Source organism: Taeniopygia guttata, chromosome 4 (genome assembly GCF_048771995.1).
Source record: "Taeniopygia guttata chromosome 4, bTaeGut7.mat, whole genome shotgun sequence".
In the NCBI taxonomy this organism is placed as follows: Eukaryota; Metazoa; Chordata; class Aves; order Passeriformes; family Estrildidae; genus Taeniopygia; species Taeniopygia guttata.
This window is the reverse complement of record NC_133028.1, coordinates 17,782,044-17,808,914: the sequence shown is the minus strand read 5'-3', so window position 1 is coordinate 17,808,914 and position 26,871 is coordinate 17,782,044. Positions and strand designations below refer to the sequence as shown.

At 40.3% G+C, this 26,871-nt stretch overlaps 1 protein-coding gene across 2 annotated transcripts in view; it reads left to right on the top strand.

The window, feature by feature from the left end:
* Window positions 1-26,871, top strand: part of PPARGC1A (PPARG coactivator 1 alpha) — a 364,171-nt gene that overhangs the window by 169,757 nt on the left and 167,543 nt on the right. Inside the window, exon 1 of one of the 2 annotated variants that reach the window (XM_072928036.1) lies at window positions 22,058-23,026. The exons of the other annotated variant lie outside the window; for it this stretch is intronic. Within the exon in view, the coding sequence (XP_072784137.1) occupies window positions 22,946-23,026 (81 nt within the window). The 5' untranslated portion in view covers window positions 22,058-22,945. Of the gene's footprint in view, window positions 1-22,057; window positions 23,027-26,871 lie in introns of those variants that run through there. 2 annotated transcript variants of the gene reach the window in all.

The following is a 26,871-nucleotide window of genomic DNA, read 5'->3' as shown; positions in this document are numbered from 1 at the left end:
GTTTTGCCTCCCGATGTTTCATAACAACTCTTGATGTGTGTTTGACATGACTGTTGTCCCTTAACAGTCGTTTTCAAGCAGTGAAATGAATGCATAAGCAGCTCTGTTTCTTCACTTACCCCTTGTTTTATGAAGGGTCTGTGTAGTTATCCAGCATCCTAAATCCAAGGTCCTTTTTAAGCAGGAATTAATGAAACATGCTGATGGCCATATAAAGCAGATAAACTTTTGTACAGGGACAGGAAGACCAGGGCAGAAGAAGCTGTCATGCAGGTGATTGCAAATGCTTTTCTCTATGTTTTAGCTCAAAGATAAACAGGAAACTTTCAGAAAATTGCATCTTTTTTGGAAACTGGAGGCATATTCATCAGTTGCTCCTGAAAAGCTTGCCTTGAATAAGTTTCCTATAGAAATACTGAGCATTTTTTCTGAAAAAGCATAGCACTGTATTATCGAACTGCTGATAGCACACTCAGAGCCTCTGTTTTGTGATTCTTGGTTGCATATTTCAACAAGAAGACTGATTTTCTTATTCCTTTTCTACAAAAGCAGACACTTTGAAAATGGCTTGGATTTTGCATTTTACATGCACTTTGGATGGTTCCAAGAGGAACCTTAAATCACCCTCAGTATTTGGACAAAGCTTTGTACTGCATGATATGATTTCACAGGAGCTGCATATAAGTGGTATTTCTCAACATAAATTTTTAAAAGGAAGTGAAATCAGCGTTGGAAAGCAGATATCACAGAGGCACATAAAAAGTGTAAAATGAAAATAGTTGCAATCCTCTAGATTTAGTCATTGTAAGAGGCAATCTCTGAATACGTGAGACATCATTGTCTTGAAAATAAAAGTCCCAGTGATTTGTGTTCTACTCTTGGTTTAGTAACAGTCAAGCTGTGTAGCCCTATAGAGGTCACCAATTTACACCTCTATACCACCATTTCCTGATTGGATATTATTCCCTGCATCTCCCTGGAGACTCCTGTATGAGTACATCACAGCCATGATGCAAAATTCTGGTCTCAATTAAGCTGAAATAAATCCACAGTATTTTGCCTGACCTCCTGGGAATTTGTCTCTATTTTATATTTGGTTTTTGATATAGTTCTAATTTTGCTTAGAGAAGACTATGAAAAACAGTCAGTTTTTGCTTCGACCTCACTTTCTTCTCCTGTTCTTTTACTTCAAATGTAAGACATGAACTTGGTTACAATGTCAGTGCCATGGCCAAGTTTATGGAAGCACATTTCCTGTCTCCAATCTATCAGTGGTTCTGTCTATTGCTATGTAACATATGTTGCTGATTCTTACTAAATAACAGTGATTTACAGTTTGTAAATGTCTAACTTAATTCCACATTATTTAGAAATCAATACTAATTTGAATTGATTATATTTCTGCACCCTTAAATTTTTTTATTTTTTTTAAGAAAAAGGCTGACTCTAGCACTGATAAGTGATGATCCCATTTCTCCACTAAAAATCCTTGAAAGTCTTCCTCTGATTGTTTGCATATGATAGCCTAGTCTAAAATGCTTGTATTTCCTCATTATTAAAATAAAACATTGCAGTTTTGATATTGCTGGCGGTGATTTGACTGATGCAATGCTAATGACTCCAATGGATACACTTCTGATTTGCATTGAGATTGCAGAAAAGCAGGACTGGTCCCCAGATGGAGGAAAATTAAAAGTCCGGAGCTGAGTTCTTGCCTGCTTTGCATAATGTATGGTTGCTTGCAGGATGGGTGCAAAACTTAAGATTCAAATGAGTGGGCAGTCAGGTTTCTCTGTTTTTTAAAAGTGAGATGGTGGGTGGGTGAGGAGTAGCTACTCAAGCTTCATTCCCAGCTTTGCCTGTGGCATCCTTGGAGACTATAGCATTTTCATTTCCAGCCTGCAAAATAAGGTGAATAATACAACATGCTTAAATCAAAGTGTTGTTGAAAAGATTAATTATTTCTAAGTACACTGACGCTAAATGCAAGTACTAATAGCTAGAATTTGTAAAATGTTAGTTGTAGAGCCCAGTGGATATGTAGTTGATTGATTGGCACTAAACAGACAACTGTTTTGAGATCTAGAAGTTCTTCCTTGTTAGGATAACTAACAACTATTATCCCGAAGCACTGAAGAATTTTGGTATCATCAAGGACAAAGGAAAATTTAATGATTCAGTAAAACCAGAGGATGGATTTCTTACTTTTACGGTAGGAACATAAAGAATTTCATGTAATAAAGTAATTTCAGGAAGATGGTTTTAGCAAATTTGGCATTCCCAGCATATTGTTTTGTCATTTTGTCTAGCAGAAGGTCTCTTGGGTGTATCACAGATGAAGGATATTGGTTCCATTCCTAAGCAAAAGAGCTCTTGTAATCTGTGTGCCCAGTGCCCCACCTTCACGCTCTGCTTGCTTCAGCTGCAGAGCGGTGGTCTCCTTTAAGGACAACATGAGCAAAAAGGAAATGAAAAAAGGCTCAATAATTTCTTACCCAACACATACAAGTGGTATGGGATCCTAGAGAGTAATGAGTCAGCCCTTGTCTTGGATCTGTGACTTTCCTTTTCTCTCCTTTGGAAGGTTAATGGCCTCTGGTTGTAAGTCTTTCTTATCCCCACAACCTGATTCTCTTCTACAATTTTTCCATCTTCTGTTGCCTTTGGTAATAAAAATCCCAAGCATTAGTCCTGCCTGCTGGTTTCTGTGTGGAGACCCATTAAGAGGCAATGGAGCTACTTGCCAGAGCACAGGAAAAAACATAATTCGTGATTTCTCTCTTCTTATCTGTAGGAAGCAGAAATGTGCTCTTACAAAATGGGGGTTCTACTTCACAGAGCAGGCTCTGATCCAACATGATAAAATGCATGTTGTCTACTGGATAACAGGCATTTCACATTCAGATAAGGGCATGTTTGCGATGTGTCACAAGCACATCCAGCAGAAATACTAGAGATGCACTGATTTAAATTTTCTTGAAGATGTGAATACCAGATGTGGCTCAAAATCTGGACCTTAAAAATCCTGCTATCAATTTGGTGGATTATGTATATATTATGCTTATATGAAACTGCTTAAATGAGAGATGGACACTGTAAATTTTTCATCTTCTCCAAAATCATAATGCTGTGAGAGATCTGACAAAAAAATGAAGACTGTATTGGTATTTTTACTGTATAATGCCTTATCTGGAACCATTGGTGGACAGGAAGAAATTGTATGAATGATAAAAAAAAGAATATGCAAAATTTGATGCTAAGACTTTTCTAAACTTTCATGAAAAATTCTAAAATACCTGGTTTTGTTCCCTTTTTATTCCATGTATTTGTCAGGATTTCTGTTGTTGCCTTGAATTAGTCAGCACTCTGAAAAAGACTTTATTCATGATATTTCCAAGAAAAAGGGAAGCAGAGTAATGTAAGCAATAACACAAGAACATTTTCTCGACATCTCCCTTAAGTTTACATGAGTTCAGAGGGTTTCCTTCTCTCAGCTGGTGTTTGTATTCTGTGGTGACTGGTGACCAAGCCAAAGCTCAGTTCTGCACTCTGGAGCTGCTCTTCTCTGCACTTACTTCTCTCAATATGGTTATTTATCTTCTCGATATGGTTGTTTCTTCTTCAGCTTCCTAGAGCATTTTGTTTTAAGGGTGTAAGTACTTTTAGATCCTCATGTTTGTCTGAAATAGCAGATGGTTGAGTGCAAAAGCAGAAGAATAACCCTGTTGTTAAAATTCTGGAAGTGCAGCACTGTCTGTTCTTTTTTCAGTGAATCTGCAGGACTGCTCCTAAATTTACCCAGAGTCTGGCACAAGAAAGTTAGTATGTGATCATATTTGTGTATGCATGAAGTTCGGTGTCATAGATAATGTCTTATTTGTATTGGAGATATTACAGTGATGAGCTAAGGGGTGTGCTGAACTTCTAAGGTTCTGAAAACATTTTGTAACAGATTTTTTTCATTCAGGAAAAGGAATGCCTGACAGTCAAAAATATAGGAAGGGCATGCCTACAAATATTGCTGCAGAAATAAATCTACCATAATCTTTACTGAAGAAAGTATTATCTAATGATCCTGTTATGAAACTAAAGCCAGCCTAAAAGATTTTATGATACTTAAATTAAAATATGTACTGTATACATTTATTTAAGTTAAAGCATTATGCAATTAAATTCTTCATAAATGAGTGCCTGACAAAGACACACACTGACTGTAGAAGATTTCGCTCCTGATAGGCCATGACTGCTGCTGCACAAGAGATACTTTCAACCAAGAGCAGGATAATATGACTTTCTTGTTCATCTTGGATATTTATACATCAAGTGGCTATTTTCTATACTAGGAGCTAGTATTCCTGGCATGTTAGGAAACAAAACTGAATGAAAACATACCATATTGGCAGGACTTCCATTTAATCTGCTACAGGAAGCTGTGTGTTTGTGGGGGCGGAGTTCTGTTATTGCCATACCTCATATTTGTCAGTAGTTGCTGAAGCAGTATCAGCCTCTGAATTGGGAGATTTTTGCCAGTTTTTAGATAAGTGGTGTGTCTAGGATTAACATGCAAAGGCAAGTCAAACTCCAAGGCACTTGACCTGGGAGATGCAGGTTTAGCAGAATGCCATGTCCAAGACGGGGGTCAAAATCCCAAGGTGCTGTGGGTGTTGGATTCTGATTGTGAAGGTTGATCTGCTGTTGGGTCTTCAGCACAGACTGCTGGAGCAGCATGGTTTGGAGCCGGCTTGGTTTCAATTTAACAAGGCAGAGATGTGAACACAGTTGATAAACTGTAGTCTTGAAGGTGTGAAGAGGACCTTTAACTTCTGAGCACTTGCACTGTTGTAAGCATCAGTCCAATGAAACGCAGCACTTATTCTGGATTTTTGTGGTCTTCAGTGCCCCTTTGCTCTCCCAACCTTGTGTATTGGTACAAGATTCTCTGCTGGGTAGAGCTCCAGGTTAATAGGCTCCCTTATGGACATTTTATACCAGCATAGTCCTTGCAGAAGCAAAAATGTATTTTTAACAGGAATATCAGACTGTCTGGTTTCTGTCACTGACATAATGTTAAATGCATGTTGAGGTTAATTTCTTCCAGGTTTCTGGTGTTATTGGGGTGTCCTGAGTCTGGCTGTAGCTCAACTGTAGCAATCCAGTTCCAGCAAAGTGAGTAGTACTGCTCATTAATCTTTTTTCAGAAGTTGCTCTTCGAAAGACAGCAGTGATGCAAAAATAAAAAATAACTCGAAGACAGTGTCTTGTGGGGGAAAATAAAAAGAGATGCATCATAAATAATCTCAATGAAGTACAAGGACCATTATCCTGAGTCTGATTACAACGGGAAGTGAGTCAAAATAGTTTGACAAAGTGCAGCTGCATCTCTCAGTTCAGAGATATCCTGTCGGATTTGTGGCCCAATGTATGTCCAGGCATGCCTCTCCAAGATGATACTTTGAGAATGAGGTAGTAATGCCAATTGCCTGGATATGAAATGACAATATTTGACATAACTTCTGCTAATATTGCCTGCCAGAAAGGGACAAGGGGGAATGATCTCTCTATCCATCTAGAGCTAGAATCAAAATCCTAATATTGATCAACCTTGTTCTCTTTGTTGTTTCTCTTAGCTGGCCATAGAGTTGGTTTCTCTCTCATACTTGATGTCATGGCTTGCAATTTGGTCTTACCGGGTAAATTCAGCATTTTGCTATGACTTTATGATCACAAAATCCCCCTTTCTTAGCTGGAAGCACCCACTGACACCAGGCTGTAGAGTGTTGAAAAAAATGCAGTTAATATTACAGTTATAGCTTTGTCTGCTGAAGGTCTAATATCTTAAAGGGGGTAAAATTCTTCTGAGAATAACATAGCTCTATTTTGGACCATGTTTTGCAATTTTGTGTGATTTTTCTGATAACTGATTTCTTGCCTATACCTGTAGAAATAAAATGTGCTTTTGAGCAAGCATTCATGAGGATCTGGTTTGTCAGGAGCAATTTTCCTTCTTCAGAAAAAACACATGGGAGAAACACAAATATCTGGCAAGGCTCTTGGTTCAAATGAACCAAGTGCAGTGTGAGCTCAGGCACTAGAGAAGTTTAGAAAGAAACATGAAACTTTCAGAGCTTGATGTCCCAACATTTTGTTGTGATTTCATAAAACTTTATGAATTTTCAGGAGATGTGCAAAAGCAAGACATTGCGGGGTTCTTTTATACATACCCATCAAAATAAACCACATAGGTGTGCCATAAACAGTTGGTTTTTTGCTGTTTAACATAGAGTAAACTGGGAAAAGCCAAAAATCTGAGGCAACATTTGTATGGAGGATTAATATTCTTTTGTTCAATCAACAGATTTAGCTAGGAAAAAGCCAAAAAACTCTCTTGCATATAAAAAGAAGAATCAGCTCATATTAAGTTTATCTCAGTCTAGGAGAATTCCCTTACTTTGAGAAAACATTTATTTTCTGCATATTAGTGTTCTCTGAAAAATCCTTTTCTGCACCTAGTGAGGCTTGTATCCCTCTCAGGAGCCAGCAATTGAAGCTGTGCTTGGGCTTCCAGAGAAGGCTTTACCTGACCCTTGTTGCATATTCTTGCCCTTCCCTTTTGCTGCTTTTCCCCCTTACAGTTACTGTCTTAAATTCATCTTCTCTGTTTTAACTAAGGGTTTCCCCAAATACATAAAAATTGGTTTTCTGGAGTCCAGAGAGATAAGGTCGTTATAATCTTTTGAGAATTAATCACATCAAAGGAAGCTATTAGTTAGGTTTAGTGTTTCTTGATAAATCTTTGATTTTCATGCCATTTGCCATTTGTTTACACCTCTTTTAGGTATTTCTTAATGAAAGAGTTGTTCTAAAGCCTTACATGCTAGTAAAATGAGATTAGTAGGGTCATGTTTGCATGAATCTCTTTCCCTTCCTGAAGTATGTAAGCAATTTCATCGCTAATCTTTAGCAATATAGTTCCATCCTGGTTTAATAATTTGTTCAGATGCTTGGTCTATAATTTGGTGTGCCAGTTCTTTCCCACTGAAATTTTACACAAGTCTGGTATTGCTTTCTGAGGGAAAACAGGTGACAGATGTGTTTATATTTGAAAACAGAATAGGCTTCAAATTTATACTGCCCTAAATAAAAATTCAATTTTTCTTCAGTAATACACTTTGTCTTTTTTTAGGGGCAAAAACCCATGAGCTCTTATTTTTAGAGGAGAAAAAAATCAACCCAGACAATGTTGGTCTGGTTGTAGAATGATGGGAGCAGCAGATGGCATAAATACATATTGTTTGTCAACCTAAGAGATTGTTTCAATGTAAGCCTCTGCTTAGCAGGCTGAATTTTGCAGTTGATATTTAAAGTATCTGCATTTTGAAGCTGGAAATAGTCACTTAGACTATGAGCTGTGTAAAACTGGGGTCAAAAATTAGGTCTCTTACCTGGCACTGTTTCCTTAACACTTGCAGGACTGGTCCCTCGGCTTGCAAAGCTAAATTCTTTGAACTCCATCTTCATTAGCCCAGAATTTACCTGGCAATAAAAGGCATCTTTGCATCATGTACAGTCACTATAATGTTTATTTAAATATTATCTGATTCCCTCAGCACTTTTATTATTTACCAATAGAAAAAACTGAACCATTACTTTTCTTCTAAATTTTAAAAAATGACAATAGTGCAATTAAATTACTGAATTCATTTATATTTAATTGTACTTTCAGTTTTAATGTGCTGTTGGAGGACATTTCTTTCCATGACTGTTAGTTTTCCATGCAACATAAGAAAATCTAGAGCTATATTAAGGAAATATATTACATGGGCAGGACAAAGTCTCATTAGTGTTATTTATGGCATACTGAAACCTCATTAGGAGAAGGTATGGTGGATTCAAAAAAGCATTACTAAGAATGTTTTTTTGGGAGGGTTAGGAGAGAAATTGCTTTTATTGTGTTTCTTTATCACATACAGAGTGGTTAGTGGACATGTTGGTTTCCTAAAGCATAAAATAAATTAAGATAGAAGAAAAAGAGTAATTAATCTATGTAGTAAGTATAACCTCATTATAGATTGGGAATAGCTTGCACATGGTCACAAGGAGTTTCTGTTTACTGTTCACCTTAGTTTCAACTAACCATTAATTTTTAACTTCCTTCACTGAAGGTAAAGTGTGATATTTTTCAGCATAGTAGTTTGCATCTTAAGCAGTAATAATGTGCTTTTAGTGCACTTCAAACCAGGGATGAGTGAAACTCGAGGTGCAGAGTCACAAATAGCCCTATTTAGGTAGTAGCATTTGCTCTAATGAGAGCTATATATCCAGTCCTGCGTAAATATTGTTTGGTAGGCGTACAAGGAAACCGTTATTTGCAAGTAAATGAGAACAAAAGGAGAGTCCCTGAATTGTCAATCTCGGGAGAAAGTCATTCTGTGTGGGCAGCATCCTTCCCCAGGCTGGTGCTGCTGCCGTTCCGTCCCAGGCACTCGAGCAGCCCCAGAACATAAATCCCTCTGTTCCTGCTGCCCTCCAGCCGGTCCCTGCCGCTGACACAAACCAGATGCCAGCAGTCAGTTCCCTCCTGCTGCTGGTCCCTGTCACCGCTGCTGCACAGCTGCCAGAGCTCCTGGGGCTGGCGCTGCCCCGGTGGCCCTGGCAGCGGCAGTCCCTGGGCACGCACACCGCTCCGAACCGCTGCGCACAGCTGGGCTGGGGCTGGGCGCTCGGGCATCCGCGCTCAGCCTGGTGCTGGAACCTCAGTACCTGCAGGGCTCTTCAGTAACAACACATCTGTTCTACTCAGGGTTCTTCGTACAGCCATTCCACTACTGGGGTGTCTCTCTGGCACCTTGGTGTTTCTGAATGTGCTTTATGTGGTTTATGATAGAAACTGGGAATGGACAGTAGCTTACCAAGAAGGCTGGATCAGTTCAGTGAATCCCAAAAACAGCACACTTTGTAGGTTTTTCTTTGTAGGTTTTTATTCCCCAGTATGCCACCTGAGGGTTCTTTAGAGTCCCTTAGATGCTGAGGGATAACTTTATGATTGTCACATAATTATTATAATCCTAGTTATTTATCAGGTGATGAATGAATAATTCCAGGGATTTTCTGAGGGCCAAATACTTACTTTCAAAGGATTTATAAAAATCTAGTAGTCGAACTAGATGCTGCTATCCCATCCTTTCTCTGCCCAGTTGCTGTAGTTGTGCCTTTTTATCTTTTCCTTATAGTTGCAGTGGACATAGTATAATCTAACTGCAGCAACTACAAAAAGCAACTACAAACTATGTCTGAAATGATGACACTACTGAATTATTCTCTGCAGTGATAGGAATTCATAAGTAATCTCTCCTAAAAAGTGTTCTATTAAAACAGACAGGGCAGATTGGGAGGAGATGGCAGGAAAGCATGCAGGCAAAACAAATAAATTGATTTTTTTTAGAAAGTAGATCAAAACTACCTTCATTTTTGTTAGTTTTCTTCTTTTACCTGTTTTCTTTTGAGAAGTTTTGGGGGAAGATGGAGTAGGGAGGGTATGTGTCTATGAGGATAAGGAGAGATGAGGAGGCTGAAAGGGACATAGAAGTAAAAGAAAGCGTAAAGAAAATGGACTTTAGGGAATGGTTCAGTGGATTAGTGGTCCGTAGTAACGGGTGTTTGCAGTAAGGCCATAGGAAGTGGCTGGTTATGTCTGATACTGTCATTGTGCCAAAGCCCAGGTACAGCTGACATGCTTTTCCTGGAGCAGGATCAGAAAGTGCTGCCCAACTCAGTGAGGCCACTTTGCTGTCAGTTTGCACATGTGTGTGTGCTGTCAGCTGTATGCCTGCTGCCTTTGCAAGAAAAGGTACCAAAAAAAGAGGACAAAAGGAATAGGCCTAGAAGGTAAGGACAAGTTGACTTCACTCAGACAAAACAGAGTATTTCAAATAAAAAAACAAATGAGAGGAGCAGATAAAAGTGAGGAATTGATTAGCATCCCCCCTTGTATTTTATTTTATTTTTCCAGAAGTGTTTGTTTGCTCAGATTCACATAGATGAAGGAGAACAAGGAAGATGATGTTGTACTGATGCCTTAAGGAGATTAAAGTCATGGGTTTGAGGGCTGCTGGAACATGTGGAGTAAACAATCTGAGTCCTCTTTCTTCCATCTGAAATGCAGCTGCCTTGTGCTGTGTGAAGAGGGAGCTATGAAAAGGTTTCATCCTCTCTTCTCCCTCTGCACTCTGCATGCATTCTTCAAGTTGGACTGGTAATAAAACATTCTTAATCTTTTCACCTTTGCCAGCCTGCTTACCTGGCTTACCATCTAGATTGACCAGTGCTGCATCTTCTGTGGCAAACAAAAATGAAGAAGCCTTACTTAAGACACTGCTACCCTATATTTGAGATGTGCTTACCTTCACACCCTTGTTTTGATGGATTCCCAGCATTCCTGTAGCCACACAGGGTGATCAGCATCTCCAAAAGATTATTGATCTTATAAGCCTTACAAGCATATTAGAAAGAGCTTATATATATATAAGCATATATATTTAATGTATATATAAGTGCAATATTGCTTTATAACAAATCCAGGCACAGTTCTGAAAAAAGTTTCAGAATTTCAGCATAAGGGGTTCCTATCCATAAGAGCATTTATAGAACAAAACTCTGTGTGAGGCAAAAGATCTGAACCACTCCTGATGCCTAAAGTAGAAGACAGTTTGTTTTAGTGACGTCCACTTGCAAGGTGAACGAGAAGACCTGATGGTGAATAGAGAAAGACGGGGTGGCAAGCACTTTAGGGGGTTACCTCTAGCTGTAAGGAAACAGCATATCTGATTTAGGTAAACGAAGAAATCAAAGCAGTCTCATTCAAATCCATATGTCTTACCATTTTGTCTTCAGAATTTTTATCCTTTGTCGTTTGGCATAATCTTGGTAACTTTCTTGACAGAAAGACTGTTAGTCCATCCTTCTATCATTAAAACTGTAATTTTAAAATTTGTCTTTTATAATAGTTCTTAATAGTACTGCAATATAAGGTTGGGGATTACTAAAGATAGAAGACTTGACACATTCATGTTGAGCCAAGGAAAGCTTTATGTGATTAAGATGAATACTACTGTTATGGCCACTTGTTTTTACATGTCTTGCTGTGAAAGGGGAGTCGAAGAAACCACAGAGGACAGTCAAAGTTCTTGTACTGTTAGCTGGATTTCCCAATAACCCTTTGGCAGAAAAGGGACAAGTTAGGATTTCTTTTTCATTTGTTTTTTTGGACTATTTGCATCCTCAAATAAGTAAAAAAGGAGTAATTTTCAATTGTGGCCAAATTCCTGACAGACCATGACACTTCCACAATAGTCATCACACTGAGGGCTGGTGTCACAGGGAGATGTACTGGCAGTACTTGCACGGAGGCCTACTTCGGAAAGAAAGGCAGGCAAATTTCATTCCAGTTCTTCTCTAAAGAGGACATGAGAGGAAAATGACAATGAATTTTATTTTTGTTCTCTATCCTTTTTGCAGAGTGAGGGTGTCTCCTACAGCCATACACAAAGGCTGCAGGAACTTAGACCTGTCACTAGGAGACCTGCCTCAAGATTTGACGCAATCTAGGACTTGGAAGTTTTCTACTATTTTCCCTTTGTCTTTTCTGTATGTTGTTAGTGTTACTGATCTTCTATTATCAAAAATAGAGCAGGCTGTTTGTTGCTCAAGTGTCTCTGATGGTGTGTGGGAAAGTAATCTGAAGACACTTGGAAGTTCTCCACCACATCAGCATTGATCACGTGGAGGAACTGAAGATTATTAGTTTGCTGGACTGTGCATTTTATTATAATGCTTAAATAAAAGCAGCATATTAAATGAGAGAGAAGAATAGATTGTGTGAAAGACAAATCTCTGCGTTGAGCATGGCACAGAGGTTGATGCCCTTTTATAAATGGGAAATGAAAAACAGGCACTGGTGACCTTACTGAGCTCCTCAAATTTTCTAAGCGGAAAGCAGTTGTGTTGGAGTCAAACACCTTCCTTAGTTACTATTTACTTTTATTTTGAAGAATAATTTTCAAATAATTTAAGAGGAGTCTTAAGTTCAGCCACCTACTTGGGGAAAAGAAGAGGAGAAAATAGCTGATTCCCATGAAGGTTTATGATCTCCAGAGAGATGTAGCAGGAAATGATCAACCTACTCCAGAGAATGAAACAGAATAGGTGGATCTGATCAAAATAAAGCTGGAATACATGGCTAGTGATGATAAACTGGTATTTGCCTCCAGGAAAATAAAACTCTTACAGACTGAAGACCATTTTCTTTGAAAACTCCCAGCCATTTTCCTCATGGATCCCATGGCAGTTGCAGGGTTGTTGAGAAGGGGTTGTCCTCCTTTGGAAGGGTTGAGTTTGCGTGTTGTCCTTGGAGTGTCAGCCTAGTGGGCTTCCACTGAGCAGCACCAAGCACACCAACCTATGCTGCTCTTCACCACAGTCAATAAATATTTACCTATTAAATCTGAGCAGCATGCTTGTTAGGTTTGCAAGAGGGAACAGGGACTTCATAAGAAGGGTTTAGAGAACTGTATGTGGGGTTTTGTTTATTTAGGTGGGGGTGTGGGGGTTTGTAATTAATTGCTTGCCATAGAATTTCCAGCTTGTTTTCTCTCTTTTTGGTACCTGTATCACCTAAAATAATATCATGGGGAAAAAAGCCCAGGAGGGTTTTTCTGTACTTTCTTACTTTCAGCCAAGTGGATCCTTGCACTCAGGTCTTCTATCAGGTCTTCTAATTTGTACAAAATCAATCATAAAAATTAGAAATTATAGAATCCTGTTAGTCCTTCTAGTGAATGATTGTTCTTTTCTCATAGACACCATTCTTCTTGTAGATTAGTTTTATATGACTCTCTTGATAAGAACAAGAATATTCAAGAGGATAGTGTCCCTGATACATCATTTTAAAGATGACCATATAGATGTTAAGATCAAAGTTAGTGTCATGCATTTGTCTTTCAAAGGTCCTAGTATCAACACTCTTAGTTTAAATCCAGAAGTGGGTCTGAGTATAATGCATTTAGTTGCCTATAATGCATTTAGAAATAATTTTGTGCTGTTTTTGAAAGGGGTATGTTGAGGTGGACATCTCAGGTCCCTCACTACATCTGCTGATGGCCTCTGAAATCTGTGGCTGCTGCAGGGCACAGACTGCACCAGAGAAACTCCTTTTAGCACACGTTATTTAGTAATGTAGTATCTTATACAAAGCCCACTTATTCAAGCTGTAAATGGAAGAGCTGAATTGCCCCATAAATTTGAGGCTTATTGATGTGAGTTGCTTCTAATATTTCTATAGGGAGAAATACACTTATTGATCACTTGGGCACTGTCTTACTTCTGACATTAATTTAGTTGTAGATTAGGTTGGAATGTATTACTTTCATAAAGATCCTGAGTGTCTGGAGTCATGCGGTGAAACTGAAGCAGAAATACCAGCAGACTGTATGGCTCATGACTCTGCCTGAAATAGCAAGCAGCACCAGTGAGCTGGCATGCTTTCAGTTCAGCTTCCACTGAGAAGGCTTATTACAATAACAAACAACAGGTAGGGCTTTAACAAAATAGGTCTCTTATTCAAGCTGCTCAGGGATCATCTGCAAAAGTCTCCCTGTAGGTACTTTAGGAGGAATAAGGAGGCTTCAGCAAAGGATTTGGGCTACTCTATGTCCAGCACTGAAATAGTTTCACAAGAGCAAGTGTGTGAAGACAGCTATTACCCAGTAATCTTGGGGGGTTGACTGGATGCCAGGTGCCTACCAAGCTCCTCCATCCTGCCCCCCCTCCTCACTGGACTAGGAAGAGGAAATATAACTCTCTTCCTCTCAGAATCACAGGGAGATGGGGTATGACGGTGATTGTGGTCAGTTCATCTCACTTCAGATCTGCTGCTTCCTCCTTTTCTTGCTCTTCTCCTGCTCCAGCATGGGGTCCCTCCCATGGGAAACAGTCTTCCATGACCTTCTTCAGGTTCACACTAACTGCTCCAGTGTGGGTTCCTTCCACAGGGTGCAATCCTTCAGGAACAAGCTGCTCCTGCATGGATCACCAAGGGGTAAAAAGTCCTACCAGAAAACTTGCTCCAGTGTGAGCTGTACTGTTCACAGGTCCTGCCAGGAGCCTGCTCCATCCTCCATCCTGGGCTTTTCACAGGATCACAGACTCTTTACATCCCCCTACTCTGGCATGGGGTCCTCCAGGGGCTGCATCTGGATCTCTGCTCCACTGTGGAACTCCATGGGCTGCAGGGGCACATCCTTTCTCACTGTGGTCTGGACCATGGGCTGCTGGAGAATTTCTGCTTGGGTACCTCCCTGCCCTCCTTCTTCACTCACCTGGGTGTCTGCAGGGCTGTTCTTCCCATAGTCTCTTCGGGCTGTTGTTGTGATGCCTTTCAAAATCTAGAAAGAAAACAAGATACTTTGGACATAATATTAATATAGAAAGTAACGTAAAAGAAGGCCTTAAATTAAAGGCCTCCAAGTGAAAATATGGCAAAATACACACGTGATAGAGGACTTCTACAGTTTTATGAGTTTAACAAATTAGCATATTTGACAGTAGTGTCTAATTAGAACAGTTAGTTAAGTAATCCCCCCCTTTTGGTTCTGCCCCATTCAGAGGCATTTCCCCATAGTTTCTAGCCTCATATTTATTATGCCTTGGATACAAGGTAAAAGAAAATAAGATGTCCTTGGCTTAAGAGGCAAGACTAGATAATATTTCAGAAATGTAGCATAATATGTGTTATAAGGTTAGCTTATTCTCCTGCAATGTAGGTGGGAAAGGGGTAGGAAAATTATTGGGAGTTACATCCATGTTTTAGAAATCTACAAAGCTACAAATATATGAAAAATATATTAAAAGCTTAGGCATCAATTGCACAGGAGTGTTTGCCCCCTTCTTAACCATGTTATCCCAGAGGTGGTACCACCATTGCTGATGGGCTTGGCTTTGGCCCGCAGCAGGTCTGTCCTGGAGCCAGCTGGCATTAGCTCTGTCAGACATGGGGGAAGCTTCTGTCTGCTTTTCACAGCAGCCACACCTGTTTCCTTTACACTACCAAATCCTTGCCATGCAAACCCTATGCAGTGGGAAGCATTAGCATTGTCCAGAAATTCTTTCAATGGCAGAGGAGATCTCCTGAGAAAGGGCAGGAAAGGGCAGAGTGAAATTAAGGCCATTTTGCTGCATTAGCTGTAATCCGTGGCTGTGCTAGGATGGCAGGAATGGGGAGTTGAATGCTCCTGCATTTGGTCAGCCTCTCCTAAATCTTGATGACAAATCTGCTTTGCTAGAGTTCTATGAGAAATGCTGATAAGCGTTCTCAATGCAGCAATATGTGCCAGCATCCTCTTTTGTATTCTCTCTACTGGTTCTGTTTTACTGAGAAATGAGGCGGCATCTTTGGCTTGATCCATCTGCCCAGGCAAGGGAAGGCAGATCTCCCAAAGCCCACTGCAGCGTGATTGATGGCCCATGCTCATGTTCCCCTCAGATGATGAAGGGTTCCTCTCTTCACACATTGAAAACATTGCCTTCTGCTCCCTGGAGTGGCAGAGTTGATCACATTAGCTCTGCTGTTACAGAGTCCTTCAAGTCTTACCAGAGCAGTATCATGAGCTTGAAGGCAATTGTGTGGACTTGTTCAGCTTCTTTTGGCCATTCCTGAGATTTTGGGACCTGTCTTGCGTGCACTTTGGAAAGATTTAAACGGCAGATAATGAATAGGTGTTTAGGTGAGAAGGATACAGAGAAGTAAGATCAATTTCTGATGTTTATCTTTCGGTCTCTTTGCACTGAGGATTATAAATTCTATAAAGCTGTCAAACCTGAGACACCCCGACCAGACATCTCCAGTATAACCTACATCAAGAACAATAGCTGCCTACCCAGGTAAAGCAGCAGGATCCAGTGTTGATCTGTAAGGCCATGGGAATTGCAAAACCTCTTCAGCCCTCGAGTACACCTACAGCAGATGGAGGTTGGGCCAGCACCAGCTGTTTTCAGCCAAGGATGGACAAGTGTTGGGTGATCATCAGGGTGATCAGACACGTCATCCTGCATTGCTCCTGGTGTGAACCTCCAGCTTTCCAGGCTGGCATATATTGTGAAGAACATACCTTTATTAGTGGTGTGTTTGAATTGCTTACTATTACAGTTGCACTAACACTTGAGGAAAGTTGATACATTCTTTCCCTCAGGCACTACTTTCGGTATTGAGTTCCACTCTCTAATTAGATATTTCTGAAAAAAGTTTGATTTTATTTATTTGAATCTGCCACTTTTAGCTTTTGTTGTATGCCCTTGTCTTCTTTTGATAATCAGAAAGAATGGACCTGCTCCTTTTACCATTATCTTCTCTAGAAAATTTTATAATGTTGGGTGTTAATCAATTTTCTTCCTGAAACTGAAAAGAAAAAAACAACCTTTTCTTTACTGACAATTTTCATAGGAGGGATTTTCCATGTTCTATTTCCAGTGACCTTCTTTGACCTACTTCTGCAAAGTGGAGTGAGGAGTATGTAGTAATATAATCTTCAGCAGGAGTCTGGAAGACATATACAAGTGTATTTCCATTATATGTAATACCAGATTTTTTTCTGCATGCATTAAAAGAAAAAGGTAATGTATTCATTTATGGCAGGTCGTGATTTGTGGTGTGTGACACAGGGCTTTTGTAAACAGGGACCTGTTAGAAGCAGAAATATGTACCTTGATGAAGTGATACCCTGCGTTGAGGGCCACAGCTGCTAAAAAAACTTATGTGAACCCAAGACTTCTGTTTTCTTTTTTTCTATCCTGACTGTACAACAGGGTTTCCACTGGGTGCCTGGCCTAGGATGCTACAGCTGCTGGGGTCCAGAGACTGCTACAGAAGTAGGGATCCAGAACCACAAAGAGAAAATATTTATAAAATCATTAAACTGTTCAGGACTATAATATTGTATTGACATCAGAAATGAGGTATTGAAATCAGAGTCAGAGCATAGTGCAGACATATTACAATCAGAAAGCCACTGTCTTTGTGACTCAAGCCTAGCAGGTGAAGGGAATTCAGGATGAAGAGGAACATGTTTGACTCAATATTTCATTTTCAACTTGTGTCAAAACAATTTAGTTGTTCTCTTCCTGCTCCTTCTTTATGTCCCCCTTTTCCTCAGTGGTGCTGTTTAAGGACAGAGTTTCCAGCCTTATCCCTGAATTGCCTTCTTTGGGGTTTCACATAAGAGGCTGGATAATGCTTTAGCATAGGGGGTTTTATAGTTTAATTTATTTTGTTGGTAAAGAATATTCATCACTTGTTTAATCCAGAAGGTATCTATTGATTCCTTTCTCCTCATCTGGTATTTTCTGACATTTTATAACACTTGGTATTGATTTATATGGAATCAGTAGTCCGAATGTCCCAAGGAGTGCTTTATTCACTTGTCATTTGCTGTTTTTCTTAACTAATAAATTTAACAGCCATGTACATCCAGTCTGTTAAGATCTCATGGCTCTGCTTTCAGAAGGATGACAGTCTGACACTAACAAATAAGTAATTCTTTCAGGCAGGAACTTGAAAGTTGCAAGATAGGCAAGACAGAGAAAGAAGCTTCTCCTTGAGTGGTTAGCAGACAAAGCAAGCTCCTCTACTCGAAGGACACTTAGGTTAAGTTAGGGAAAATACAGCTCTTTGTCAGCCTGTGGAATGCCACACAGTGTGGTGCTCAAATGGCAACTTTATTTTTAGCTTGTCAACAGGTAATCAATTTAGGCAGCATATGCAGCAATACATAGGAGAACAGGTATGTCTGAGCTGTGCTGATCTGCCACACCATCATCCTGCCAGGTGCTGTAGTTCTGCAGCTGCAGCAGCGTGCAAGGGCTCCATCAGGAGGGAGTTGCCTTCAGCAACTGGCACCCAAAACCTCTGCTGCAGGTAATAGTCTAATCTACACTTCTAGAAGTGATCAGGGGATTTCATGAGCCCAGGTTTCCCTGAAGAGGAACGAATCAGGTCTCCTTTTTCACTGGTACTTTGTAAGCTAAGTTTTAAGTTTGGGAATGAGATATGAGCTTTGTGTGATCTCAAATATGTGGGAGACGATGCTGGAGTCCTTTGTAACAGGGACTGGGAGGAAAGTGGGATCTTAGAGCTCTGAGTACCTAGGAGGTTCTGTATTGGGTCTGGCTGAGATGGAGTTAATTTCCCATAGCAGCCCTCACACAATGCTGTGCTTTGCGTTGGTAAGCAGAAAGGTGTTGCACACTTTTGCACTGTGTGTGGCTCAGTCTTGGCCATATGCACTGCACTGTACGTGGGCATGGTGTTTAGAGAGACAAGGTGACTGCAAACTCTATCCACAAAGATACTGGCTCTGCATGGAGCCAAGAGTGGGGGATTCTACTGCACCAACTGGGCCACTTATGCATTAGGTACACAGGTCTGGGAGTCCCCCTCAGTTTCTCCCACTATTGGCAAAGACATGTCCATGGTGGGGGGGTGGGGTGGGGTTAATGTCAGCCTGAGCTAATGTTGGGTGACCTGCTCTCCGTAGGTGCCTTTGTTCTCTTATCTTTAGTAAAGAGACCTTAATCAGGTATGGACAGGTGACATTTACGTCCCACAATGCAGTTGAGATGAATATCATCATCAGAAACTGTCCCTGCTGTGTGTGGGACATAACCTGAGTACTGCAAGTTTGACCACAGTTCCCTGTGGAATGTTCTTTACTGTCTCTGGGCTGATCTGCAGACATCTTAAAGGTAGCCTGGCTGATGAGTAAGAAAACTGTGTGAGTAGCTTTAATATAGGCTGTGTAGTAAATTATGTAGCTATGGCTTGGTTTTAGTTCAGGGAAAACTTATATTTTACCCTCAGAAACTACTGTCTAGTTAAAAGTTAAGATCTACTTCAGGATTTTTCCCTTTCATATATTACCATGCAGTGCTCCTTGATCTGAGTTACACTTGAAGACATCAATTCTTCCTCTTCTGTCTTCTAGAAAGTGCTAGAGGGGTCTCTTTAGTTTAAATCTCATGCCTCCGTGAGTTAAGTTGCCAGCCATGAGTCTGGCACTGACAACATGCTCTGTGCTGAAAACTTACGATCCAAGAGGCAGAAATGCATGGAGGTTCTGCACTGAGAGATCCCAGGGATCCCTTAGTAATTTCACTAGTTCTCTGCATTATCCTCTGATGATAAATCTCAGAAATGAGGGTTATTGCAAGGCTGCAATTGGTACACATGGCAGGAAAACAAAACTAGCAAGAACTGCATGCATACCAGGTAGTAGACTTCAGGGTTTAATTCATGTGGAACTGGTGACAGAGATCAGAGTACAGCGTTTGGTTAGGGGAAAGGAAATGAAAGGTGGGCATATCTAGGACTGTAAGAAGAGCGTAACACTTTGAAAGAAATCTGTTGAAATGTTGTGAACCCATTCTGTGCTGTATCTGAGATGACCTCACCATAGCTTTTGAAGGAGATGGCAAAAATCACTTATGTTTGTCCTTGGATCCCTCCAAGAACAGTATCAGTTAGTATGCTGGTATCCAGCATGATGCTGCATCTCCTAAGAGCAGAGTTCAGTTCTCTACTAAAGACCCTTTGTAGCACTGATATCACCAGGAGGCACCCAAATCCTTTCTTGCTTCACTCCTGATTATACCATTGGAGATCTCCAGGTAACCTTGATGTGGTGGAGATGTACCTGACTATATCCAACGTAGGCTGTGCTACTGTGCTGGGCTGGCTAGGCAGGGAAGGGCTGTGTGAGTGTGAGAAGCTAGTCCTTGCCCAGAAGCAGCACCCATTTCAAAGCTCAAGTGTTTTGAAAAAACAGGATATGCTTGGGTAGCAGTTCAGTATTCAAAAACACCTTCATATTTTTCTCACATTTGTTTCTTCATGCTGCTGCCACTTGTATAGTAATATCACAGTGATAAATTGGGGATATCTGAAAAAAAAAATTAGCCTGTTGTTAAGAGTCAAATCCAATCCTCAGGATGGATTTCTGAAGCATCCCTATTACCTTGTTCTGATAAATCCGTTCTCACTGTTTCTTACTATTGGAGATAGAATTGCAGCAAAAGCCGTTTAGACTCAAAGCTGTAATATCCAGAGATGTTTTGTTTAGTGTAAAATCAAGTACGTTGTATGAACTTCAAGCAAAGGTACATTTGAGCTGAGTACTGGATTATGGAGAATGATGTATGGAGCGTCTTTAACTGTGTGGAGTTAGATTTGATTCCTAGCAAATAAGTGACAGATTCATACACAGGGGAAAATTGAAGTTCTCATCTATATATTGTTTTTATTATGTTTTCTTTGCTTCAGGCTCTAACATATCAAAAACACTGTGGGTGAAAAAGGTAGTTTGATTTCCATCAATAAACATCTTCATGTTCTTGCAGCTCATGCACAATTTTGGCTATTACATGGTAGTAAAAAAGACAAGGGAAAATCACGAAATAATTCATTGCAGTCCAGAGAGCTTAGATTAGGAGCACTGCGAATATTTACAATTATCACTAAACCTTTTCTGTGCACTATCCATCTTAGATTTAGAATTATGCTTCTGGCCCAGTATGAGTATGTTGGTATGTTGGTTTGCATCTGTCTATGCCATATGCAGAGTAAAACAAGAATTCCTCCTACTTTGTTTTTAATTTTTTTATTGTACTCCTCCAACATCAGACCAGCTGTTGCCTAGATGCTGTCTTTCACAAATGCCAGCACTCTTAAAAATCTCAAGGATTTGTTATCTGTGTTGTTGTATTTTGTTATCACCTGGGAGGAAGGTTTTGGCATTGCCAGTACTGTGGGCCTTTGTGTGGGTTACTGTGAGCCCTGCTAATTTAGATCAAGCACTCTTTTGCTGCTGAGCAGTAGGTGAGTAGTGTAAGGCACAGGGTTCCACCAGGGCCAGGTCAGTGGCTTTGCGTTATCTTTGCCTGGTGTCTCTGTTTTATTAGGTAAAATTAATGTTTTTTTACCCAGGCAGCAGATTTCTAATAATTTATGAGCAAAAAGTCCCTTTGCATCTCTTTTGTTGCCAGCCTGATGTCTGTGTCTGTGCAAGCATCTGGCTCCTTCTGGTGTTTGTACTGCTTTACCTTGTGCTGCTGGGTCTAAAAATAAATATCCATACGTGTAATAGGAGCTGGTGTCCACGCACACTTCCGGTACGTAACACAATCCCAAAAGTCACACTGAATGCAGCAGAAACCAAACTGCCCAAGCTTCTCTGATTGTTTAACTAACAGGAGAAAGGAGAGGAAAAAGAAAACAACAGACGAGAAATTCAGAGCTACAGGAAGAAGGCTCAGGGACGTTGCCACAGTGTGGAGCAACATACACTAAGTACTGTTTGACACGCTTAGTTTTATGGCAAAGACATAGTAAAGCTGTGGAAGACCCCAAATTTTTAACAAATGGTATATGTGAAGCCTGAGAAAAATAGAAATGTTTTCCATTAGCCTAGAAGAAATGTGTAAAGGGAGGGGCTATTATTTGTATTTCAGCAGCCCTGTGCAAAGGTCTGGCTCAGCCCCGGGAGGATGGCTGGGATCTGCAAATGAAAATCCCCAGGAGAAAATATGAATTTAAAAATTAATCCTTTTTTTAATCTGCTTAGTAAATAAACAATGTGAATGACAGATAGACAGCACTTTAAAAAGAAAATCTCATCCTAATAGTCATAAACTTTCTGAATTTTAAAGTTATCACAGTGTGTTTTTTTCTACAGGAGAGAGTTGTTTCAGCTAAAAGCATAATTAAAAATTAATATTAGATTTTGTTCCAAAACAGTATTTCCAAACAACAGTTTGTTCCTTGTCACTGACTGAAACCTTGATTTCCACATGCAGTGAGCTCAATGTTTTCAGCTAATCTGTGATAAATGCTATAATGAAGTGGCAGGAAAGGCTCTGGGCTTTTTTTCTGGTTTGGTTTTGTTTGTTTGTTTGTTTGTTTTTTGGGTTTTTTTTTTGTTGTTGTGTTTTTTTGTTTTTTTTTTTTTTTAGTTTGGTAAAAAATCCTAGTGGATATTTTAAGGAGTTGATGGGGAGACTAAGCTGTCTCTTGATGAAAGATGGTGGTGCTTAGTGAAGGAGTGATAAAGAGCATCATAAGGAGAGCCTGGCCATGTTCAGTATGTGGCAGATATCTCAGTGTGATGCACAGAGAGCAAGTGCAAGCAGTTTTTATAAAATAGCTTACATTGGGACAAATTTTTTTCTGGTTTGGGGTTGAAATACTTGTGTCCTGCTGAACCCATTTCTGCATTGCTGAACTTGCGCTCTGAAAGAGCTCAGCAGCCAGTATGGTAATGAGCCCATTTCTATCAAAATGGCCTGTATTATTATTCATGTTTATTGGCTGCAGAGCAGTTCAGGAAGCACTTTTCAAACAGATACACTGAAATATTTTCTTTTCAACAGACCCAGCAGCTATTTGTATTTCCTTTGCTTGATTCCACATCCCCAGTGCAGTCTTAATTATAGTGACACCAAATGAGACAATTATTGCAATACGTGAAAAAGACACTTTTGGGAAAGGCTTTGGACAGTATTAGCAGTTCTACTATACTTTACATCTAATTAGGGCTGTTCCACAATGTCACCAACCCTCTGTCATTAGCCTGCGAACTCCCTGGCTGCAGTGATGCATTTGCTGGACCAGCGGGAGCGTGTCAGACCGCGGTCACACTCCCCCAGATCTTTTCACGTGTGGATCCTTCGTGTCGACCCTTTCACTCCCCTCCCATTGCCTCTCCCGCCTTGCTTCCCCCCACCCGTGGTGTGACATTTTCTTCATGACAGTCTGTCACCGAACTGCACTTGCTGCTGCCTCGGTAAAGGCTTACAAAGAGAGTGTAACAGCCAGTGGCCAATCGAGTTTGTGCAAGCTTCATCAGCTATGGATGAAACATCCACGAGAGAGAATAAGGACTTAGAAGAAAACTGGATAAAAGGGCTGCGGCGGGAAGCTAGCTGGCAGGTTAGTGATACAAAGATGTGTGCTTGCAAGCGGATTAAATCTCAGCACTAAAAATCTCGGAACTTTTTAACGTAAGCGTAGGGGAAACGTGTTTGTTTGTAACAATGTTTGTTTGTAACAATGTCTGAAAGCATATTCCTATGAGAGCAGTTATCATTATCTTCTTATTTTCTTAGAAATAATAGTTATAAGATTGCAAAGCTATGTATTCCAAATTGTAGAGCAAGTAAATAGTTTTATAAATCTGCTGACATTACTAAATGCACACTTGCTTAATAAAGATCCTTGCAATAACAAGCTGCAGGTGCCTACTGTAATATCAAAGTAAATATGTGCCTTGTGTCTGTATATATGCAAGTTTAGTCCATTTAAAAATAATAATAGACCACCTGTCACCCAGTTACTTAATTCTGTCATAGAAACTGTAACAATGGATTTCTTTCAGCTTCTTTTAATGAGGCAACATCTTTAAATGCATAATGCTTGTTTTCTTTATCATGCTGGACTCACAATAGATGTGTATGCAATTCAATCCAAAAGCAGGCATTTTTCATTAGAGTATGTAGAGCAATAGGGTTTACATTATGCAGTGCTTTTCTGGAGTTTGCAGAATTAGATACTGTTTCAGACCTGCTAAGCCCCACTGAGTGGTTGTGATTGCTCTTCACATTACATCCTAAGCATCGTCTGTGCACTTTTTTCTGCTCTATTGCATTTTAATTAGCCAGTCAACAATATTCAAGAGTTCTGTAACCTAATGATTTTTTCCCTTCCTGCTTCTTACAAGGAGTTTTAAAATATTTTTTGTTGTTGTTGTTACTTATTATTGTATTTTGGTTATGCCATCATACCAAATTCAGAAAAAGGGGTGATTTGAGCTTTTCTTATCAGGTGAAGCTGTGCAAGAGTCTCAGCTTGGTAAGAGTTACTGCAGCAGTCTAAATGCTACAAAGTGTGCTCCCTTCCAGGAGAAAAGCTAATATAGTTTGGTCCCCTTCCTGTAACTTTGTTCTAGAGAAGGAAATACAAATGCCTTTTCAGAGGAGATTATACTGTATGCAGTACTGCTTGTGGCTTGTGTCATGGTGCTTTTCTGATTATCTCTCTGCATCACTGGCAAAATGAAGTATAAAATCAGGATATTGTGAATATCAAAGCCAAATGCGATCCCTTTTCACTACAAAGCTGGGAAAGCAGGTGTGTGGAGGTAAAGGGGGGGAGAGGGTCACAGTGTGGGTATGCCATGGGAGACCACCACTGCCCCAGAGGGTTGGGCTCCACAAGTGGGTGAGGGAGTGGAAGTCCTGGAGGTGATGAGGGGAAAGCAGGAAAAGATCTGGCGTGTTGGAGGTACCTGCAGCTAGCTTATGTATGACTCTAAATGATCTGGAAATCCGTCCTGCTTCCCTGGTTTGTGCTGTTTCTGCTGGGTCAGATGAGTGAAGAGTGAGTAGGGAATATATGGAAGCAGTTTTCCTCTGGTACCTGGCTACAAACCAAGCATGCCATGGTGAGAATTAATTTCCAGTCAGGTGGTTCTTCCTTCTTTTTGGGTCAGGGAATGTTGCATCAGTACACGGTAGTGGTGGAGCACAGTGAGGGAAGGAGTCATGTGCTATAGGTGCCATACCTACAGCTGTGAGATGGACAAAGGTAGAGCCTTATCTCTGAGGAGACAATTGTACCCTGCTACCCCTGCATGGGTGCTTAAATGTCCCTCTCCCTCCCAGGCAGAAATGCTGACTTGATAAGCGTCCCTTCAGCAGGAGCACAGGGATGGCAGCTGTAGTAGATGTTTTGCTCAGGGACTGCAACTCTGTTTCACCTGAGTGAGGTGTTCAGATAGGCCCCTGAGAAAGGATTATCCAGTTCTCGCTCTGATTGTAACTCATCCCATACTTCTTCACACTATAAGCTCTTCAGAAGTCCCAGGGAGGGCAGAGCATCAATCTTGAAAGGAGCTGATTTTAGAGTGAGCACCGCAGAGCCAGAGCTTCTCTTCAGTCCTATCTGCTGGGGAGCTCCAAGGTGATGGCGTACATCCTTTCTTCTTAAATGGGCCAATTTTTTTTAGCACTAGGGTCTTATATCCATATTTAGTCTCCTAAATAAGTGTCCTGGTTTTCTGAAGTGCTGAGTATCCTGGGAAGCCAACAGACATTTCAGTTTTCTTGGGCTTCAACATGTGAGACATATGCTTCAGAATGTGTGGTGGTGGGTACCTGTGGTACGTCCTGGGGTCAGAGGCAGGCTGTGGTGTCACATGGCAAGGGCCATGGAGTGGCCAGTGTGCCAGTCTCCCTCTGGGAGTGAGAGACATGGCAATTCTCACTTTGCACTTTGAAAAATCAGGCCGCTTATTTAGCAGGCTAAATATAGGTTAAGCAGCCAAGCTTGAGCATCCTGCTTTAAAAATTCTGGTGATAGTCATCATCTATCATACCTTTCAGCCAGCACACCCGTCATGCTGTGTGAGGTCTGTGCGGTAGCTCCATGCACATGAATAAACATCAGCTTACTAGTAAAAGAAGGAAGAAGCTTACAGTTTTTCTTTCAAGGGATATGCAGTTTGGAAATAGATCACATTCTCTCTCCAAAAGGAGTGAATATTCTCTTAGGTAAAAAAAAAAAAAAAAGTATTGCTATAATGATAGTTCTGTTTTTAAAACTGAACTTCAAATTTTTGTCTTCTGTTGTTCTCATCATCTTAGACTTTGCTGTAGTGGTTTATATCTATTTTTTATTTTTTCATGGAGAAAGGTGGGCTTTCTTGTTCCTCTTAGCAGACCTTCAGAACAGCTTTTCAATGCCTCCTATAACCCCTTTTCCTGATGTTTCCTTGGGAACAGCTTCTGACATCTGACAGATCTATAGCTGTCACAAAGCTAGCTGAGTTTTACCATAGACCAGGCACATATTTGGGTGACTGCAACTGTGCTGATAGACTAAAGGTTAAGAAATCTATAAGGGTCTGGATGTCAATATTTAAAGAAAAAAGTCCTGCATATTTATAGAAAAAAATGGATTTTCCTTCGCATTTACTTATTCAGGGAAAGTTGTGCTATCTGAGATGACAGACTAACTCCACTTGGTTTAAAAGCGAATTTTTCTTCTGCAACTGAGAGCAAACAGTAATCCAAATGTCCTGAGAAAGGAACAGTGCACTGATCCCAGCAACTTGTCAGAGCCATGAATCCTTCTGCTGACATACTGAGATCTCGAAAGCCACAATTTTCTTCCTAATTGAGGTCTCAATCAGAGTATGGCCTCTGTCTCAAGCTTACATTAGGCTTTGTCCTTGATGTGCTGAGTTACTGTATAGGCTAAAATGTGCTGTCTGTATTGCAGAGGGAGGGATATACAGAGCAAGAAAGATTTAAGTCATTGCAGAATAATTTGGGATCTTTCATCAAGATAGGCATGCAGTTGATGGAAAACAGGCATTTTTTCAGAGCCTTCAGCAGTTTGATGATCATTTCCTATGGAATAATAAAAGCAGACATCTCTTGCCATTTTCATTTAATTTTTAGTTCTCATAAACATTTGTGGAGGGCAGGAGTAATTTGTTTGAAATGAGAGCTTACCAGGCTTTCAGAAGGCTAGGAACCCAGTAATATATGGTATAAAGTGTAAGAGACACAATAAGCTCTCTTTTCCTTTCCAGTATGATGCATAAAGTTAATATTAATTGGAAAAGAACACTGGATAATCATTGTATACTTATGTGGATTATATGTGCAGGTGTACATCTGTCCATCTGCATGGGTATGTGCATGTAGAGTGTTCACATGTTCAAGATATGGCAGTGCTGAAGAGTGAACGATTTGGAAAGGGAGATTTAGAAA